Raw genomic sequence first — 16074 nt, 5'->3', positions numbered from 1 at the left:
CCCTGACATTTCCATGAAAGTGACATATATGATATTAGGGAGAGCATTCTAGTTGAATTTAAGATAAAATGATGACCTCTGGTTAGTGAAACTCAGCTGGCTAGCAAATGATCCTATGAAGGAGATTCTCATATGTTTTTTGTTTCTTTTTCTAGATCTTACTACTTGTGCACCACTAAGGTATTGTCAAACCAGCCTTCACCAAGGGAATGAAATAGTTGTTCTTTGGTCTTTTAATTATCTTCTTCATGTGGTCCTTTTGCCAACTGATAGTTTACATTGGTTATTCACTCCCAACATAAATGATTATGTAAGTATATTTAGGATGCCTTTAGGAAATACAAAGTGAAAGGAGCATTTGGCAATTATTCAGCTAATTAAACAAATGAGGGCAGTCTAATCAGATCCATTGGTTTCTGGAATGCTGGTTATGGTTGTATTTAGGTGGGAGGAGGAGAGAGAATACATTTTTCAATTTAAATTTATCATCATTAAATCTTTATGTAATTTTAATGTAGTCAAACAAATAGTATTAGGTAATTCATAAGGTTCCTTCCTCTCATTTTTTTTTTCTGGAGTATAGAGAGGCAACAAAAAAAAGTACTCCAGAATTCTTAAACTTGAACTCTGTCCTGAATAGGTAATGATACTTAGGTGGCTTCCTTAATTAGTGATTTAATTAGTTTAAGCAAGACTATAACAAACATGACAAGTCAACAATCATTTATTAAGTGCCTACTATATACTATACTAATTGATGGTGATACAAAGGCAAAATAATAAGTAGGTAGATTGATAGATAGTCCCTACTTTTGAGGAGCTCATAGTCCAATGGGGGAATAATATACAAATAACTATATATGAAAAATACAAGTATAGGATCAATCAGAGGTAATAAATAGAGGAAAGAGACTTCCCAAAAGGGAGGAAGGGAGAATGTATTGAGAAAAGCTTCTTCTAGAAGAGAGATTTTTATTTGGGTCTTGGAAGAAGTCAGGGAATCCAGAAAGTGTAGGTGAGGAGAGAGAAAATTCCAGGCACGGGGGACTGTTAATGAAAATGGACAGAGTCTGGAGATTGAATGTCTTGTGGAAGGAACAACAAGATGGTCCAGTGGTCCAAGTCACTGGATCACAGAGCATATAGTATAAGAAGAATGGGAAGGTTGGAGAGAAGCACATAATGAAGGACTTTGAACACCAAATGAAAATGTTATATATTTGATCCTACAGGTGATAAGAATGGGGATAGAGGGTGACATGGTTATAGCTGCTTTGGGAAGAGAAATGTCATGAAATCAGAATGTAATGTAATGATCTGCAGGCAAATGATTCTGATGTTCTGTGTAAAGCAATAATTAGAGGTTAGAAGTCAATCTGAGCAAGAATATCATGCAATTTGTAAAACAAAGAGATAGTGATGCAAACATCCACAACTTCCAAAAGGAGGAATCATGTATTCTAAATTGTTCATCATTTGTTTATGTCTAAATTCATTTTGAAAATGATACCCCTAAGCATATCAGTATTTGTAGATATGTTCTTTCAAGTAGATCGTAAAAGTCAGTACTAGGATCTTTACATATAAGGAGTAACAGTGTACCTTTGATTTTTGATAAGGGAAGCCTTCATTTTGGTGCTTGGGCACTATCCATAATTCTTGTTCCCCTGCTTTCTATCATGTAACTCCTTTTTATCTTCCTTCTTGTTAGCCCCTCATCAGAGTCCAGGTAAAAACAAGGGGGAGGGGAAGGTGAAAGTGTTTTGCTTCTGGAGGAAAAGTATTGCAAATTTTGGTCTACAGAAATAATGAAATTTTAGAATTATGTTTATACTGCAATTGAATTATACAATCTTGTTACCTCCTCTCATCAGCTACAAAAATAGTTTTTATTTACTTTAGTAGAATCTCAAGTTTTACAAAGATATTTCTAATACCTTTATTTGTATTTGCATTCATTTTTATTTGTAATACCTATGTTTATATTAGTATTTATTTGTAATATCTTTACAAAGATATTAACTTGCTAGGTTCCACAACAACCCAATGATGTAATTATAATTACTTCCATTAAAAACTGAGTTTTGGAGAAATTAGAGTTTCTGAAAGGTCACAAAGTTTTTCAGTATTTTATCCAAAGAAAGTATTTTATCCAAAGCCTCTATAGTTCAAAATCCCACACACTTCCTGCTATGTGATCCTGCTTTCTGTAAAGGGTCATCCAACTTTGTAGGGGAAGGAGTTTCCCCTCCCTAACCACTAAAAAATGCCATATGTTTAAGGCCATTTTGAGAATGTCACAGACATTAATTGCTTCTTACTTCCTCCATGGATTAATACAGCATAGTAATTATTGAGATGTTTCTTCTTGCCTGTTATTTATCTTGGATTTGTATTTAAAAAATATCTTTATAAAACAAAACATCTTCTTTCTACAGGGGAATAAATTAGATAATAATAACAATAACTGAAAATTTACATTGCACTTTTCATCCCTTATTTCATTCCATCCTTTCAACAACCTACCAAGTAGGCATTGTGGAGATAATTATTATCCCCATTTTGTAGACCAGGAAAATGAGTTTTTGTAAGGTTAAAAGACATGACTAAGGTTATATAGATGATATCAGAGACTAGATTCAAACCCAAATATTGCCTGTTTCCCATGCACTGTGACACACAACTGAAGCCTTTAGCTTTATTTTCTTAAATCCATTACATTTCATTTTAAACATGTTTTATATCTATATTTTAAGAATGATCCAATTTAGGCCTTTTCAGCACTGCATTATGCAATGTTTTATTATTGCATGTCATTTACCAAATCTTGTGAACCAAAATGTCATTGAGAAACACACAAAAAATACTCAGCTACAGAACACTGCAGAAAGCAACTGTTCAAAAAGTTCAATTTAATAACTTGTCTAAACCTAAACCAAAAAGTAAGTACACTGTACCATGAATGCACTAAAAAAAAGTTTATCTAGTCAACAAAATTATTTTTAAAACTATAGATTCAGAATCTTTCCTAGGAGGATACTACACACACCTATCCTCTTTATTCTCTACTTCCCCTCTTCTCAATGTCTGTCTCTCTTTCTTACTCTGTGTGTGTATGTCTATTTCTATCTCTCTTTGCCTCTCTGTATATTCTATCTATGCCTAGTTCAATCCCTTTTCCCCTCTTTCCATCTGTCTGTGTCTCTCCCTTCCTCCCTCTAGTTGCACACCCCCCCCCCAACAGAATTAAAGATAGCCTTAGGGTTTGGGTGGGGGAAGAAAGCACAAAGAATCATAGGGTAGTCAGAGAATTGTGGGAGGGAGGGGCACTCTGATGAAAGCAGTGATAGTTGTTATTTCAAACTTTTTGGAGGGTGTTTTGGTAGTTTGGAAGGGATGAGGCTTCTGGAGAAAAAAAAACTGCTTCTTTCTAGTAGGGTCAGGAGCAATATTCAATAACTGATCTAATCAACCTAGGAAAATATTAACTACCTGAAATGGTTGAGGAAGTTTTTGTACCAGCCATTCTGATGTTGAGATGAATTTTATAATTCATTATATTATAATTCATTATATGATTAATATAATTATATATAATAAATATAATTAGATAATAATTCATTACTTAAACCTTATTTTTCTTATTTCTATTAAGGATTATTTTCCCATATAAATGCTTTAATATAAGCATTCATTGTTCAGTCATTTCAGTTGTGAAGAAATCCATTTGAGGTTTTCTTGCCAAAGGTACTGTACTGAAATGGTTTGCCATTTCCATCTCTAGATCATTTTCAGATGAGGAAACTGAGGCAAAGTGACTTGCCCAGGGTCACCCAACTAGTAAGTGTCTGAGACTGGATCTGAATTCAAAACTTCCTGACTCTAGGCCCAGTCCTCTTTCCACTTCACCACCTAGCTGCCCCAATACATGTATACATATGATCTAAAGGTATGACAAGAAACAAAAGAAGGAAAAATATTGTGGCCAAAATTGTATGGAACATTGATCAATGGTCATAGCAAAAGGAGGTAATGCAATAGTGAAAGAAGGGGTGTGGGTGTTTCAAGGTCATCACCAAGATCGGAAAGAATTTTGAACTTTTTGATTTAGCTGAAGAGAGACAGCTGTAGTGATTTTCATATAGAGCAGAGGTAGAAGAAAGTCCTGGGACAAAGACACAGGGTTCTCCCAGGGCAATTCAGAAAAAAAGATAACTCACTTAAGGAACACTATACAACGAAAATATTTCATGTCCACAGTAACATCTTATTTGCACTGGCAGTTTTCTGAGGTGGGCAAACTTATGGGTTGATTACATACATACAAAAGAAATGCTCATTTCATTTTTATTAGGTAAATACCCCTCCCATCTATAGTTGCTAACCAGCTGCTTGTCATCAGCAGTCCATCATCCTGAAAAATGTAGGGCCTGGGTTCATAGATTGACAGTGCCCAAGGACTGTTCAGGATGGGATTTTACATATAACAATTTATCTCCTGCATGTCTAATTCTCATTGCTGTTAGATAAAATGATACATAAACACAGCATGGATAAGCTCAACTCAAGCTCAAAAGGAAGGAAAAGTTTTACAAACTATTCTCAAATGAAAGGCTTTTACAATTACTATGTGAAAATATTTAAAGAAACAACTGTTTGTGTTCAGCTCTATAGAGGCCCTTAAAGTTTCAGGTGACCTACTACTTTTCTGTAGAAGGTCAACTTTCTATCATTCTATTCCTTAGAATGAATAAACCCAGATTAGAATAGTAGTAGTAGTAAATCAGCTAAAATATCTCTTTCATAGCTAAGATTTTATAGTTGTAAACCACAATTCATTAGGAATCTACTAATTAAGATGTTTAGAAACTCTCCAGATAGATATTAAAATAAAAATACATTCTTCCCAGACTTTTCATAGTATTGTCTAATTTTACCTGCTAGCTAATTCAAATTCACTCTTTGGTTGCATTCTAATGGAGGCGTTGTCATATACATACATACATGCATATACACATACACACATACATACATATATAATATAAACACATATTACATACCAAATATGCCCTAAAATACTCTATTTTTTTCAATCGAAGAAGTTCATGACATTCAGAAGCATATTTCTCAACAGTTAATTTATAAGTTGTTTCTTTGCTATTTCATAAAAATTTTGAAATAAATAGTCAAGGTTTCTTACCTCTTCCCACTGATGTATGTATCTAATTAGCCTTGAAAGTCGTAGTAAACGTAAAAGACTGAGAATTTTTGTAAACCTCACAATTCGAAGAGCTCTGGCTGTCTTGTAAACTTCTGAGTCCATTCCTTTTTCTACTATGAGAAAGATGTAATCCACTGGTATTGATGAGATGAAGTCAACAACAAACCAACTTTTTAAATAATTCATCTTGATAACTTTAGGGTCCAGGATGATTTCAGAACTGTCTTCATTGACAGTCCCAGTCCTAAAATTCATTATCAAGTCCAACAGGAAAACAGTGTCTGATGCCACATTGAAAATAATCCATGGAGTTGTTGTTTGCTCTGTAAAGAATGTGATGCCAACTGGTATGATGACAAGATTTCCAACCATCATTATAAGCATTATTAAATCCCAGTAAAACCTAGAATATTAAAAAAAAAGATTTTTAGAAATATTTCTTTATCCACCTCAATATCACCTCTTTTCACTTACAATTTACCTGTAGCCACATTTGTCCACTAAATTTGAATATGAGTAATCATTTAAACTTAAGATTTTAGCATAAAAAGACAGAAAGTAGATTCCAGGAGTATCTATCAAGTAATTCACTAATATAATGTAACTGATACATTGCTATTCTAGGATATTTGCCACCTGAACTCTTTGGATTGAGTAGAAATGAGTGTGTGTGTGTGTGTGTGTGTGTGTGTGTGGAGAGAGACAGAGATATCTATAGATCTCTGTGTGAATATGTATTTGCCCATGTATATAGGCACATTCGCTTAGGGCCAAATTGCACTGTTTATGTTTTACTAAGTCTAGACTCTAGACTAGATAATCAAGAAAACAATAAATTAAACCATGATTAATAGTGATTTATGATTTCCGAGATATAAATAATCACACTGAAAATTTCTCAAGTCTGTAAGAACTGGTTCTGGCTCACTCCTTCCTAGTATGGTAGACCAAGAAGAAACAAACAAAAAAAAAATACGGGAAGACCCTCAGTGGATTACACTTGAAAGTTATTCACATGAGGCCTTCTGAAAAAGTGAATTACATTCAGAATTTGCTCTGAAATATTTTACTTAAGCTAATTAATATTATCAACAATCATTAAGTGGCACCCATAGTATAGGAAGTCCCTTTTGCATTAAATTATCCAGGTTAAATTAACAAAGAATTATATTTAATCAATTTATTTGAAATTTCTTATGGATTTCCAGAACAGTCTACTTTTTTTCCTATGAGATTTCATCCAATAAAAATTCTAACTTTTATCAGAATATAAAATAACATTTTTCATTTATTCTGATACCTTAAAAATCTAGATCCTTACAATTACCATGTCTGTAATTCCTTTTTCATCTATTTTATAAAAACCTGCCTCATTTTTCCACCATCAGGACACCTTCTACCCAACCAACTTTTCACATTCAAATGACACTTTTCTTTTAAATAAAATTTTCACTGATGTAAAAAGCTGCTGATTACCAACATATGTGGAATTTTATGCCAGTGGGAGATTTTTTCATCTTATATACATAAAGCTTAATTAGGAATAAGTGACTACTATAATTGTTTTTTTCTTTAAATGAGCTCTTTTTCAAAGTGCATTGCACAAATGGCAATAATCTATTTACTCACTAAAAGATCCACAGTTGCTCAATTGCTATTCTAAAAATATGAAAAAAGATATAATAAAAAATACACGGGCATGCTGTAAACAAAAAAGAAAGATTCTAGATAAAGAGGTCCCCATATTCTATAAATGAGTGAATTTGTCCTGGAGAATTTCAATGCATAAATAAAATAAATTTCCATTAAAAAGAAGCCTTAAACACAAAACAAACTACCTAGCCATGAACAATGAATGGAGTAGTAGATTATTACCTGAAGACCCCAGCTAATACCATTTGACCTAATGTTTATGGAAACTAACAGTACATTAAAGGAAGCTTACAGCCCTCCAGTCATGAAAAGAATATAAGATAAGGAAGGTGAATATGTGGCATAATGAATGTATTCTAAATATCTCAGTTAAAACCTAGCAGTTCATTTACACAGGAAATAAAAATGTCTGTTGTCAATCATGCAGGTGTCGGCAATTTCAGTGAAAAGTGTTCTTGGTCCCAGTCCAAATACAAGCCCCAAATTCATCAGATAACACCCAAGGGAAAGAATCAATGTAAGTATCATCTAAACTAATGAATAGATGGAAAGGAAATATCATCACACTCTAGATGAACCCTTAAAAGAAAGAAGAGTGGCTTTTGGCTAGGGAAGAGAGATCAGAGTGGGGAGAGGGTAGAAAACTGAAGTCAAGGGGTTTGATGAGTATGAATGAAATCAGTACATGCTGTTAATAAATTTATTTTATTGTAGTAAGACCAATTACTACATTTATTCAGAGGACAAATAAGTTTGAAAGTGTTTGTATAGAGGATGAATAATCCCTTTAAAATATACTTATTTCATTGGACTGCCAATTTAGATCTTTTCCAATCTCTGGGGGGAAAAATCATATTACACTTCTTTCAGTTTTTTTTTTAATTCTGATTCCAGTTCCCAAGTTACTGTCTGCATACATGTCAAATAAAGTAGAAAATTAGGTAGAAAATTAAAAAGAGATTAGGTTTTGGTTTCATAGGATCATAGACTTAAATGTGAAAAAAACTCAGAGATCATTAAATTCCTTCTCATTTTGCAAATGAGGAAAATAAGAAATAGAACAGGTTCATAGATTGAGAATTAAAAGGCGTTTGAGGTGTCATATAGTCCAGTGCTATGATTTTACAGATGAGGGAAGTGAGACCCAAAATATTCACCAGGATATCATTCTACATAGTGTGTATGACCTGAATTCAAATTTTGTCTCAGATGTTTATTAGATATATGACTCTGTGCAAGGCACTTACACTCTCTTTCCTCACCTATAAAATGAGGGATTTGTACTCCATGACCTCTGAGGTTTTTATGATCCTAAATTCCTGTGACTTTCCAAGGTTCTTTTGCTAGAATTGCTTGGATAAATGTCTCCTTTCTCCACTCCACTTTCCCCTGACTAAAAACAAATTTCCTGAGATGAGATGATGGAGGGAAAAGAATATAAACATTATGAAACAATGCTTTTTAAAGGCTATTTAACCACAGCAAACAACCAGTAATTTAGATAAAAAGGAAAATGATAACTTATCCAGACCCATTACTTGGCTACTAATTGGTTTTCCATACTGACTTATTTTATTTTTCAAGAAGTTGTGTTATCATCACAATTACAAACAATATCAGATCTAAAAATAATTGACCACTTCTACTCTACTAGGTCAAAATAACAAATTCCATTCATTCTATTTTATGATAATAAGAATAATACTATAACATAGTATGACATAGGATAGTAGTATAGTATAGTATACAGTACAGAAGTATAAGTCTGTACTTCTGAAAAATCAAAGTAAAGCTTCCTAAGGACAGGCTGACTCAGGAGATACTGATTTCCCTCTCACTAGGAGTTTCAAGACGAAGTTGAAAGACTGCTTGGGTATACTGGAGAACCAACTCTTGGTCACAGTCAGCTTGGACAAACTGATCAGTGAAGCCCTTTTCAACTCAAAACTACATGCAGCAAGTTTGGGAGGTCAGTTCTCTCTGAGTGTCTTACCCTCATAAGGTCACCTTTGAGTCTGATCATGTACATCTCAAGCATCGTGTTAGTCACCTCCTCTCAGGAAGGAAAAGGACAGAAGAAGCAATCAAAGCTCAGGTTCAGGCTTGCATCATTAGGACATGTGGTAACTTTTATGTTATAGTCACTTTATCATTTCTTCTCAACAGAAATGAGAGAGAAGGGTGGACCCTACTCTAATTCTACATAGGAGAGCTACTTGACACAAGAATCCAGGGGAAACAAAAGAGGCAGAAACAAAGAGTCCCTGAAGTCCATTTAGTGACTGGATCTTCCTGCTAAGCAGCCAATTAAAGGATATCAAGGGGCTTCATCATTTCCAAACTGTCCAAGTGCTGAGGTACTCTCAAATGCTTTGATTCTCTAAGTTGCACAAAAATCAAGCATCCCTCCATGGAAAAATTATAGGAGGACATGGAAAAGATTAAGAAGGCTTATCTAGATTGGAATAAGCATCTTTGGAGGGAGTACTCACAAAGAAAAGATTACAGTGTTCATTACAGTATTGATCTATCTCTGAAGAAAACAGCGGATATAGTGAACATTCTGAGAATATATATGTACCTCCCTCAAGAAAATCTGATATACACACATGCAAAAGAAACATCTTACCAGTGATTTTTAAATAATGAAAGGTTATTCTTAAACTTTGAAAATAGGATCAATTCTTTATTCCACTAAAGAATGGACATTTGAAATGTGATTATTCAATTCACAAACATCTGATTAACACATTTTTCAAAGACACAGGTATTGAGTAACATGAGGAAACTATCACTGCAAATAGAGAAACTTAGTTCCTACTACTTCAGTTAGACAATAGACTACCCTTCAAGGCCTGCACAGTAGATAACTGACCTTTAATCTTGAAAGGTTCTCTGATCCATTTCTTCATGCTTAAATACTTCACTTCCCACATACAGAGAGGATTCATACAATAGGCCTAGTTCTTTGGGAGAAACGCATTCTTTGACTAAGCTTTTCAAAGTACTCTTCTCAGCTATGTACATCATTAGATCTAATGCTCTACTTTGCCCTCTTTCAAAAAAAAAGTATCATATATATAACTTTAAGTCAGAAGCTAGAGAACTCAAATTCAGGTTTCACCTTTAGACTAACACACAAAAACCGTTCAGAACTCAAAAAAAAATTCAGGGCACTAAGTGAAATTTTAAGGATAAGTCTGAAAAAGCATCATCTGAACTGTCTCTGTCATTATTTGAAGTACATTCATGATACTTAATTTAAAGTGCACTATAGATATCAAATACCCTTTCAAATGTGGTGCCAGTATGTTCAAACCTGCACAGACCATATGTGGAAGATGATAGAAGATAGGAAGATAGATAGATAGATAGATAGATAGATAGATAGATAGATAGATAGATAGACAGACAGACAGACAGACAGACAGACAAATACACTCATAAATGTTGAATCATAAACATCTTAGAAAAGAGAAGGTGCAACCTTTCCAGAGGAAGAAGAACAGTCTGGAGAAGAGGCCAAGAAAGTAGGGCAGATGACGAAAGGTTCAAGAAAACTCTGGACAAAAAAATATGTAGGGAACACATGATTCTAATATGTGGATCACTGTCATATAGGAAAGGAATTAAAGTTGTTCTACTTGGCCTCAGTGAGCAGAACTAGAGAAAGATGTTATGTAGATTTAGTCTTGATGTAAAGGAAGACCTCCTAATAATTAACAACACCACAAAGTGAAATGAATTCATTTGAGGAGTAAGTTCCCTCACTAGAAGCAAATGCAAATGTGATTGGGGTCATTGTAGAGAAGATTTTAATTCAGTTGCAAGTGGAATAAAGTGGCTTCTGACTCGGGGTGGAGAGCCAAGATGGTGGAGTGAAAACAGAGATTTGCTTGAGCTCACCCCAAACCCCATTAAATATCTTTTTAAAATGACTCAAAACAAATTCTACAACTGCAGACTCACAAAATGACAGAGTGAAACACATCTCCAGCCCAACAGCCTAGAAGACAGACAGGAAGGGTATATTGCACTGGGCTGGGAGCACAGTCTAGTATGGGCTCCAGTGGGCACAGACTGAGCTGGAGCAGGCCTTAGGGGACTGAATCAATGGTAGCTATGGCAATTTCCAGACTTCTCAACCTACAAATGCTGAGAACAGTGAGGAGGGGGCAGGAAACTCTACAACCTAGGTGAAAGAGGAGAGAAAGGTCCAGTCCCAGCTCCTGGGCAACAGAGGTGGCAGAGGCAGCAGCAACAGCAGCAGCAGCCACAGTAGCAGCTTCAGATGGTGGGGAATACAGGGACTGATACAAAACCCCACAAGTTTGGGACAGTACACATACCCACCCCCATCCCCACCTCTACACCTACTGGAAGCCAAGTACTGCCTTGATAAGGAGTTAGAAAATCAAGTATTTGGTTGGAAAGATGAACAAATAATTTTTTAAAAATCAGACTATAGAATCTTATTTTGTAATAAAGAAGAACAAAGCATAGTAGCAGAAGAAAACAACAAAGTCAAAGCTCCTACAAGTGGCCTCTGACTTCCTTTCCAACTGAGATTCTGTTTGTTATTCACCTGCTTCAACCAACACAGGTATGCCAAGGATGCCCCAGACTTTGTGTCTAGCCTAACTTCTCCAAGTTCCAATCTTTCATTTCTTTGTACCTTTGGTCATATTCACCTACTTATCACCCAGTGACCCAAATTCAATGGATTTCAAAGCTCCTGAATGAGCTTCTCCTCGTGAATAGTGTTCTGCTGCTCTTTTGTGTACAATGATTCTTTTCAATGCTTCATACTTAAAATTTTAGGCTCCTATTGCTCCGCCAGGAGCAATATTAAATCATTCACCAATTCATATCAATTTCTTCTCTGTTATATCTTTCACATTCATTCCTTCTTTCCATCTCCAGTATCCTCATTTAGGTTCCCATTATCACAGGATCATAGTTGGAAAGATATTCCATTTCTTGTTATAGAAGGAAAGATGCTTTCTGTTTAGGACGTGTTTCATTTTAGATGCCTGTGGAACATTCAAGTAGAGATGTCTAGCAGGTAGTTGGTGTTATAGGACAGGAGACAAGACTAAATGTAGAGATATTTAAAATACTCTACACTGGAAGACAGTGAGATGTCTAAGACATGAAGAAAAAAGAAGGCCTGTGACAGAAGGTTGGGGTAAGCATGCCAAGGGGGTGAAGAATGGGTCATCATTCAACAAAGACTGAGAAGAAGCTGTCAGACAGAAAGAAAAGATCAGTGTCTTGAAAAATGGATGAGATGGGGGCGGCTAGGTAACACAGTGAACCAGCCCTGGAGTCAGGAGGACCTGAGTTCAAATACAGCCTCACATACTTAACACTAGCCCTGTGACCTTGGGCAAGTCACTTGACCCCAATTACCCTGCATTCCTCCCTCCAAAACAACAACAACAACAATAAACAAAAATGGATAAGAGAGTACAGAGTAGAATATCCTCTACAAAAGTCTTTTGCCTTCTCAAATCTTAATCAAAGGTACCCTCAATGCTTCTGTGGCTTATTCTCATAATGATTTTACATAGGAAAATAGGTATGTGAGTTGTTATATTCATAAAAAAGAAAACATGTGTTAAAAAAACTTTTCTTTATTGCCTTAGGATAAATAACGAAACCAATTATCAGTTCCTTTATTTGCCTATCCAAAGAGAATCAGAGTGATATTTGTTCATTTGCGTTTAGCTATAATTTTCTTTCTTTGGATTTTATGTATGCTAAAGATTAAGATTAACATGATTCAATTCCTCTCTTAGTTTTTCTATCTTTGGCCTCTTGACAAGGAATTCACATTTAGTGTAGGAATATTTAAATTTATATTTATAGAGGGTCTAAAAGTCATCTAAGTCTTAGAATTCTTTGCCTCCTTGTATGTCATTCTGCCTCTATCACTGCAGAAGTAGAAGGGGGCTACACAGAAGAAAGATAAATTGTTTTTTTTTTTTTGTATTTTTTCATGGGGTGAATTTTGGACAAACTATCCCTAGTTTACAAGTTTCTTTGTATTAATCACTTTTAGAAATATTCTCTGATCTATTTACAATCTGCTTTTCTACTACGATAGCATTCTGTAAGAAAAAACTCTTCCAATTCCTATTAAATGTTTTTTTAATTTATATTAGATGAAACTATAACTTAATATACTAAGAAAAAAATATACCTATCCTCCATCTTGTCAAATCAGATGGCTTTTTCTCATTCCCCATGTTTTTATTACCTTTCTGTTGTATTCCATTGTACTGGACATCTCCTTAAAATTCCTCCCTTGTCTTTTGTGGCACTGCACTCTCCTGGTTTCTTCCTACATCACTAGCCACTGCTGTCTCCTTTGCCAAATTTTCTTCCTTCTGGCCACTAATTCTGAACATTCCTCAAGGCTTAGTCTTCAGCCATCTGTTCTTCTCTTTCTACATTCTTTCCCTTGGGGAACTAATCCTGTCTCACAACTTCAACTATCACTTATATACTGATGACTTTCAAATCTGTATCTCCAGGCCTGACTTCTTATCTCTAATTCTACAGGGCATCCTCATTTGGATATCCCACTGGCATCTCAAACTTCTTCACTACAATAATATCCTACAAGAGAAATTGTCTTCCTGTTCCTATTAAAATGGTTATTTTTTAAAATGATATTAGACCAAACTATTGACTGAATATGCTGAGGAGGGAAAAAGTATACCTATACTCTATCTGATTCTTCCCTCATGTCCAAAACTGAACTCCTCATTTTTCATAGAAAACCAACTCCCCCTCTTAACTTCCATGTTCCTGTAATCACACCACCATCATTTTTGATCATCTGAGAATCCTTTTTGACTCTTCTTTGATTCAAGGCTAGTGTCTCTGTCCCCACTTAAATCAGGGTCACAACTTGCTTTCTGACTTTTGCCTTTTTTATGATCAGTTTCATCAGGATCATAAATTCCCACAATCAGCAGGCAGTTTAACACAAAACAGAGAGCAAAAATTTGCTATCTTCCATTAGAAGAAAACAAGAGTTTTATTTGCTAAATAAGTCCCTAACACAGACAATTTCTTCTTAGTCCACCACAGCACCCAATTAAGTAAGACCATAGGCAACTTGGAACTAACCCTCAGTGGCATCTCCCTATTCACTTTGGACTGAATTTGCCATTGGAAAGAATGGATTTCTTTGTTTTGTAAAATTTATTCATTTAAATGGATCTTTTCTATCATTGGAGGAAATAAATATGAGAAGAACAGTGTTCATAGAGCCAATAAATAGTGCTTTCCTTTTATCTCAATTCCAATATTAAAAAAAATAACAAGCATTATTGATTACTATGCCAAGCTCTGGAGATATAAATATTGAAAGTCCCTGCCTTCAGAAGCTTACATGGTGAGAAGGAGAATGGGCAGGCTACTATATAACAAGTTCACAGATAAGTAAACACAGTATGTATGTGTATACCCACACATAATATAAATTGATTGGTGATAGGTGGGCGGGGGAGAAGACAATTAGAGAATAAAGCAAAAGATTTCTCTAGGGGTTGAATTATTAAGGGATTTCCAAAGTCCATTCCAAATCTAAGGAACTTATACAACTGGTTCACCCCCAAAGATGTTAACAGAGATGGTCAGTTTCTAAAAGGATCTCTAGACTGACTCAGTTGACTTCAAATGAGCATTTATTGAATGACTACGCAATTTGGTTTGTTAAGCACTAGAGATTAAAAGGAATGTCCAAGACACAATCCCTGCCTTAGAGAAACTTAAAATATAATAAAAAGGAATCAACAAAACCACAAATAACTATCATAATAGTTAGACTATGAAAGAGCTAAGGACAAAGACATCATTTATACCAAAAATAGATGAGATGTTGGAATAGAGAAGATGAAAACTGAGCTGCATTTTAATGGAAATAGACAACTGAAAGGCAGTGTGTGTAGAGGTAGAATAGTGTGCATGGAGGTAGGAGGTGGAATAAAATATCAGTCTGGCTAAAATGTAGAGTGCAGGAAAAAAAAAAGAATAATGTGAAATAAGGCTGCAAAATAAGGTTGAATCCAGCATGTGGAAAGCTTTGAATGTGAGGCTAAATTTTTTATTTTATTTATCAAACAATAGGGAACCACTGGAGGTTTCTGTTCAAGATAGTAATAGTATTTTTCTTGCGGATTAGGAAAATTACTTTGGCAGTGGTATGAAAGATGGATCAAGAAGAGAAAGAATCAAGGCTAAGATATAAGAAAGGAATCTGTTACAGTAGCCCAGGTGAGAAATATGAGGAACACAACTAGGGTTATGGCTGTTGGGAGTGGAAAGGTAGGAACAGATGGGATATACAGCATAAAAAGAAGGGCAAAGACAAATCTTGGTAACTGATTAAATATGGGAGAATGAGCAGTTTCAAAATTCCATCACTACAAGTATGGTTATAGAATTGGCAGAAACAGGCAATTTAAGAGAATGAACAGATTTAGGGATGAAAATTAAGAGTAATATTTTTATGTATTAAATATGAGGTTATGGGGGTTGGCCAGGCAGCACAGCGAGTAAGAGCACCAGCCCCAGTGTTGGGATGACCTGGGGGATCGAATCCAGGCTCAGATACTTAACACCACACCCAGAAATAACTGGCTGTGTAACCTTGAGCAAGTTACTTAACCCCAATTGCTTAAAAAAAATATGAGGTTATGGTTAAACATCCAGGTGGAGATATCCATAGGTATAGTTGGAAATGTAGAATAAGAATTCAGTAGGTGTTTTGGAGAAGAGATTTAGATTTGACAGTCATCTTCATAAAACTGATCAGTAAATCCATTGACATGGATTAATTTATCAAAAGTCAAAGGGGTTTTGAACAGAGTATTGGGGAAAGCCCACATTTAGAAATCAAGATAAGAAAAAAGTACTTAGTAAAGGAGTCAGAGAAGGAATAATCTGAAAGGCAAAAGATATAGGATAGCAAAATCCCAGTATCAATAAGGGGATGGTCCAAAGAACCAAATGATTCAGGGAGATTAAAGGGAATGAGAAAAGGATCAGAAATGCAATTGGATTTAGTCGTAAGGAGGTTTTAGGTGACCATGAAGAAAGTTGTATAGTAGAATATCTAGTGGCAGATGTCATATCACAAGGGGCTGGCAAGTGAGTAAGATTAGGAGAATTGAGATAATGTTTAA

At 35.1% G+C, this 16074-nt stretch overlaps 1 protein-coding gene across 2 annotated transcripts in view; it reads right to left on the bottom strand.

Moving 5' to 3' along the window:
- HCN1 (hyperpolarization activated cyclic nucleotide gated potassium channel 1) overlaps positions 1-16074 on the bottom strand; it is a 671121-nt gene that overhangs the window by 510016 nt on the left and 145031 nt on the right. For both annotated transcript variants that reach the window (XM_069095307.1, XM_069095306.1), the window contains exon 2: positions 5201-5624. In XM_069095307.1, coding sequence (XP_068951408.1) covers positions 5201-5624 — 424 coding nt within the window. The remainder of the gene's footprint in view (positions 1-5200; positions 5625-16074) is intronic.

Source organism: Petaurus breviceps, unplaced genomic scaffold (genome assembly GCF_028583685.1).
Source record: "Petaurus breviceps papuanus isolate PSGF00001 unplaced genomic scaffold, PetGlider_PUasm1.0 226, whole genome shotgun sequence".
NCBI lineage: Eukaryota > Metazoa > Chordata > Mammalia > Diprotodontia > Petauridae > Petaurus > Petaurus breviceps.
The sequence above is the reverse complement of the archived record's forward strand: the minus strand, read 5'-3'. Positions and strand labels throughout refer to the sequence as shown.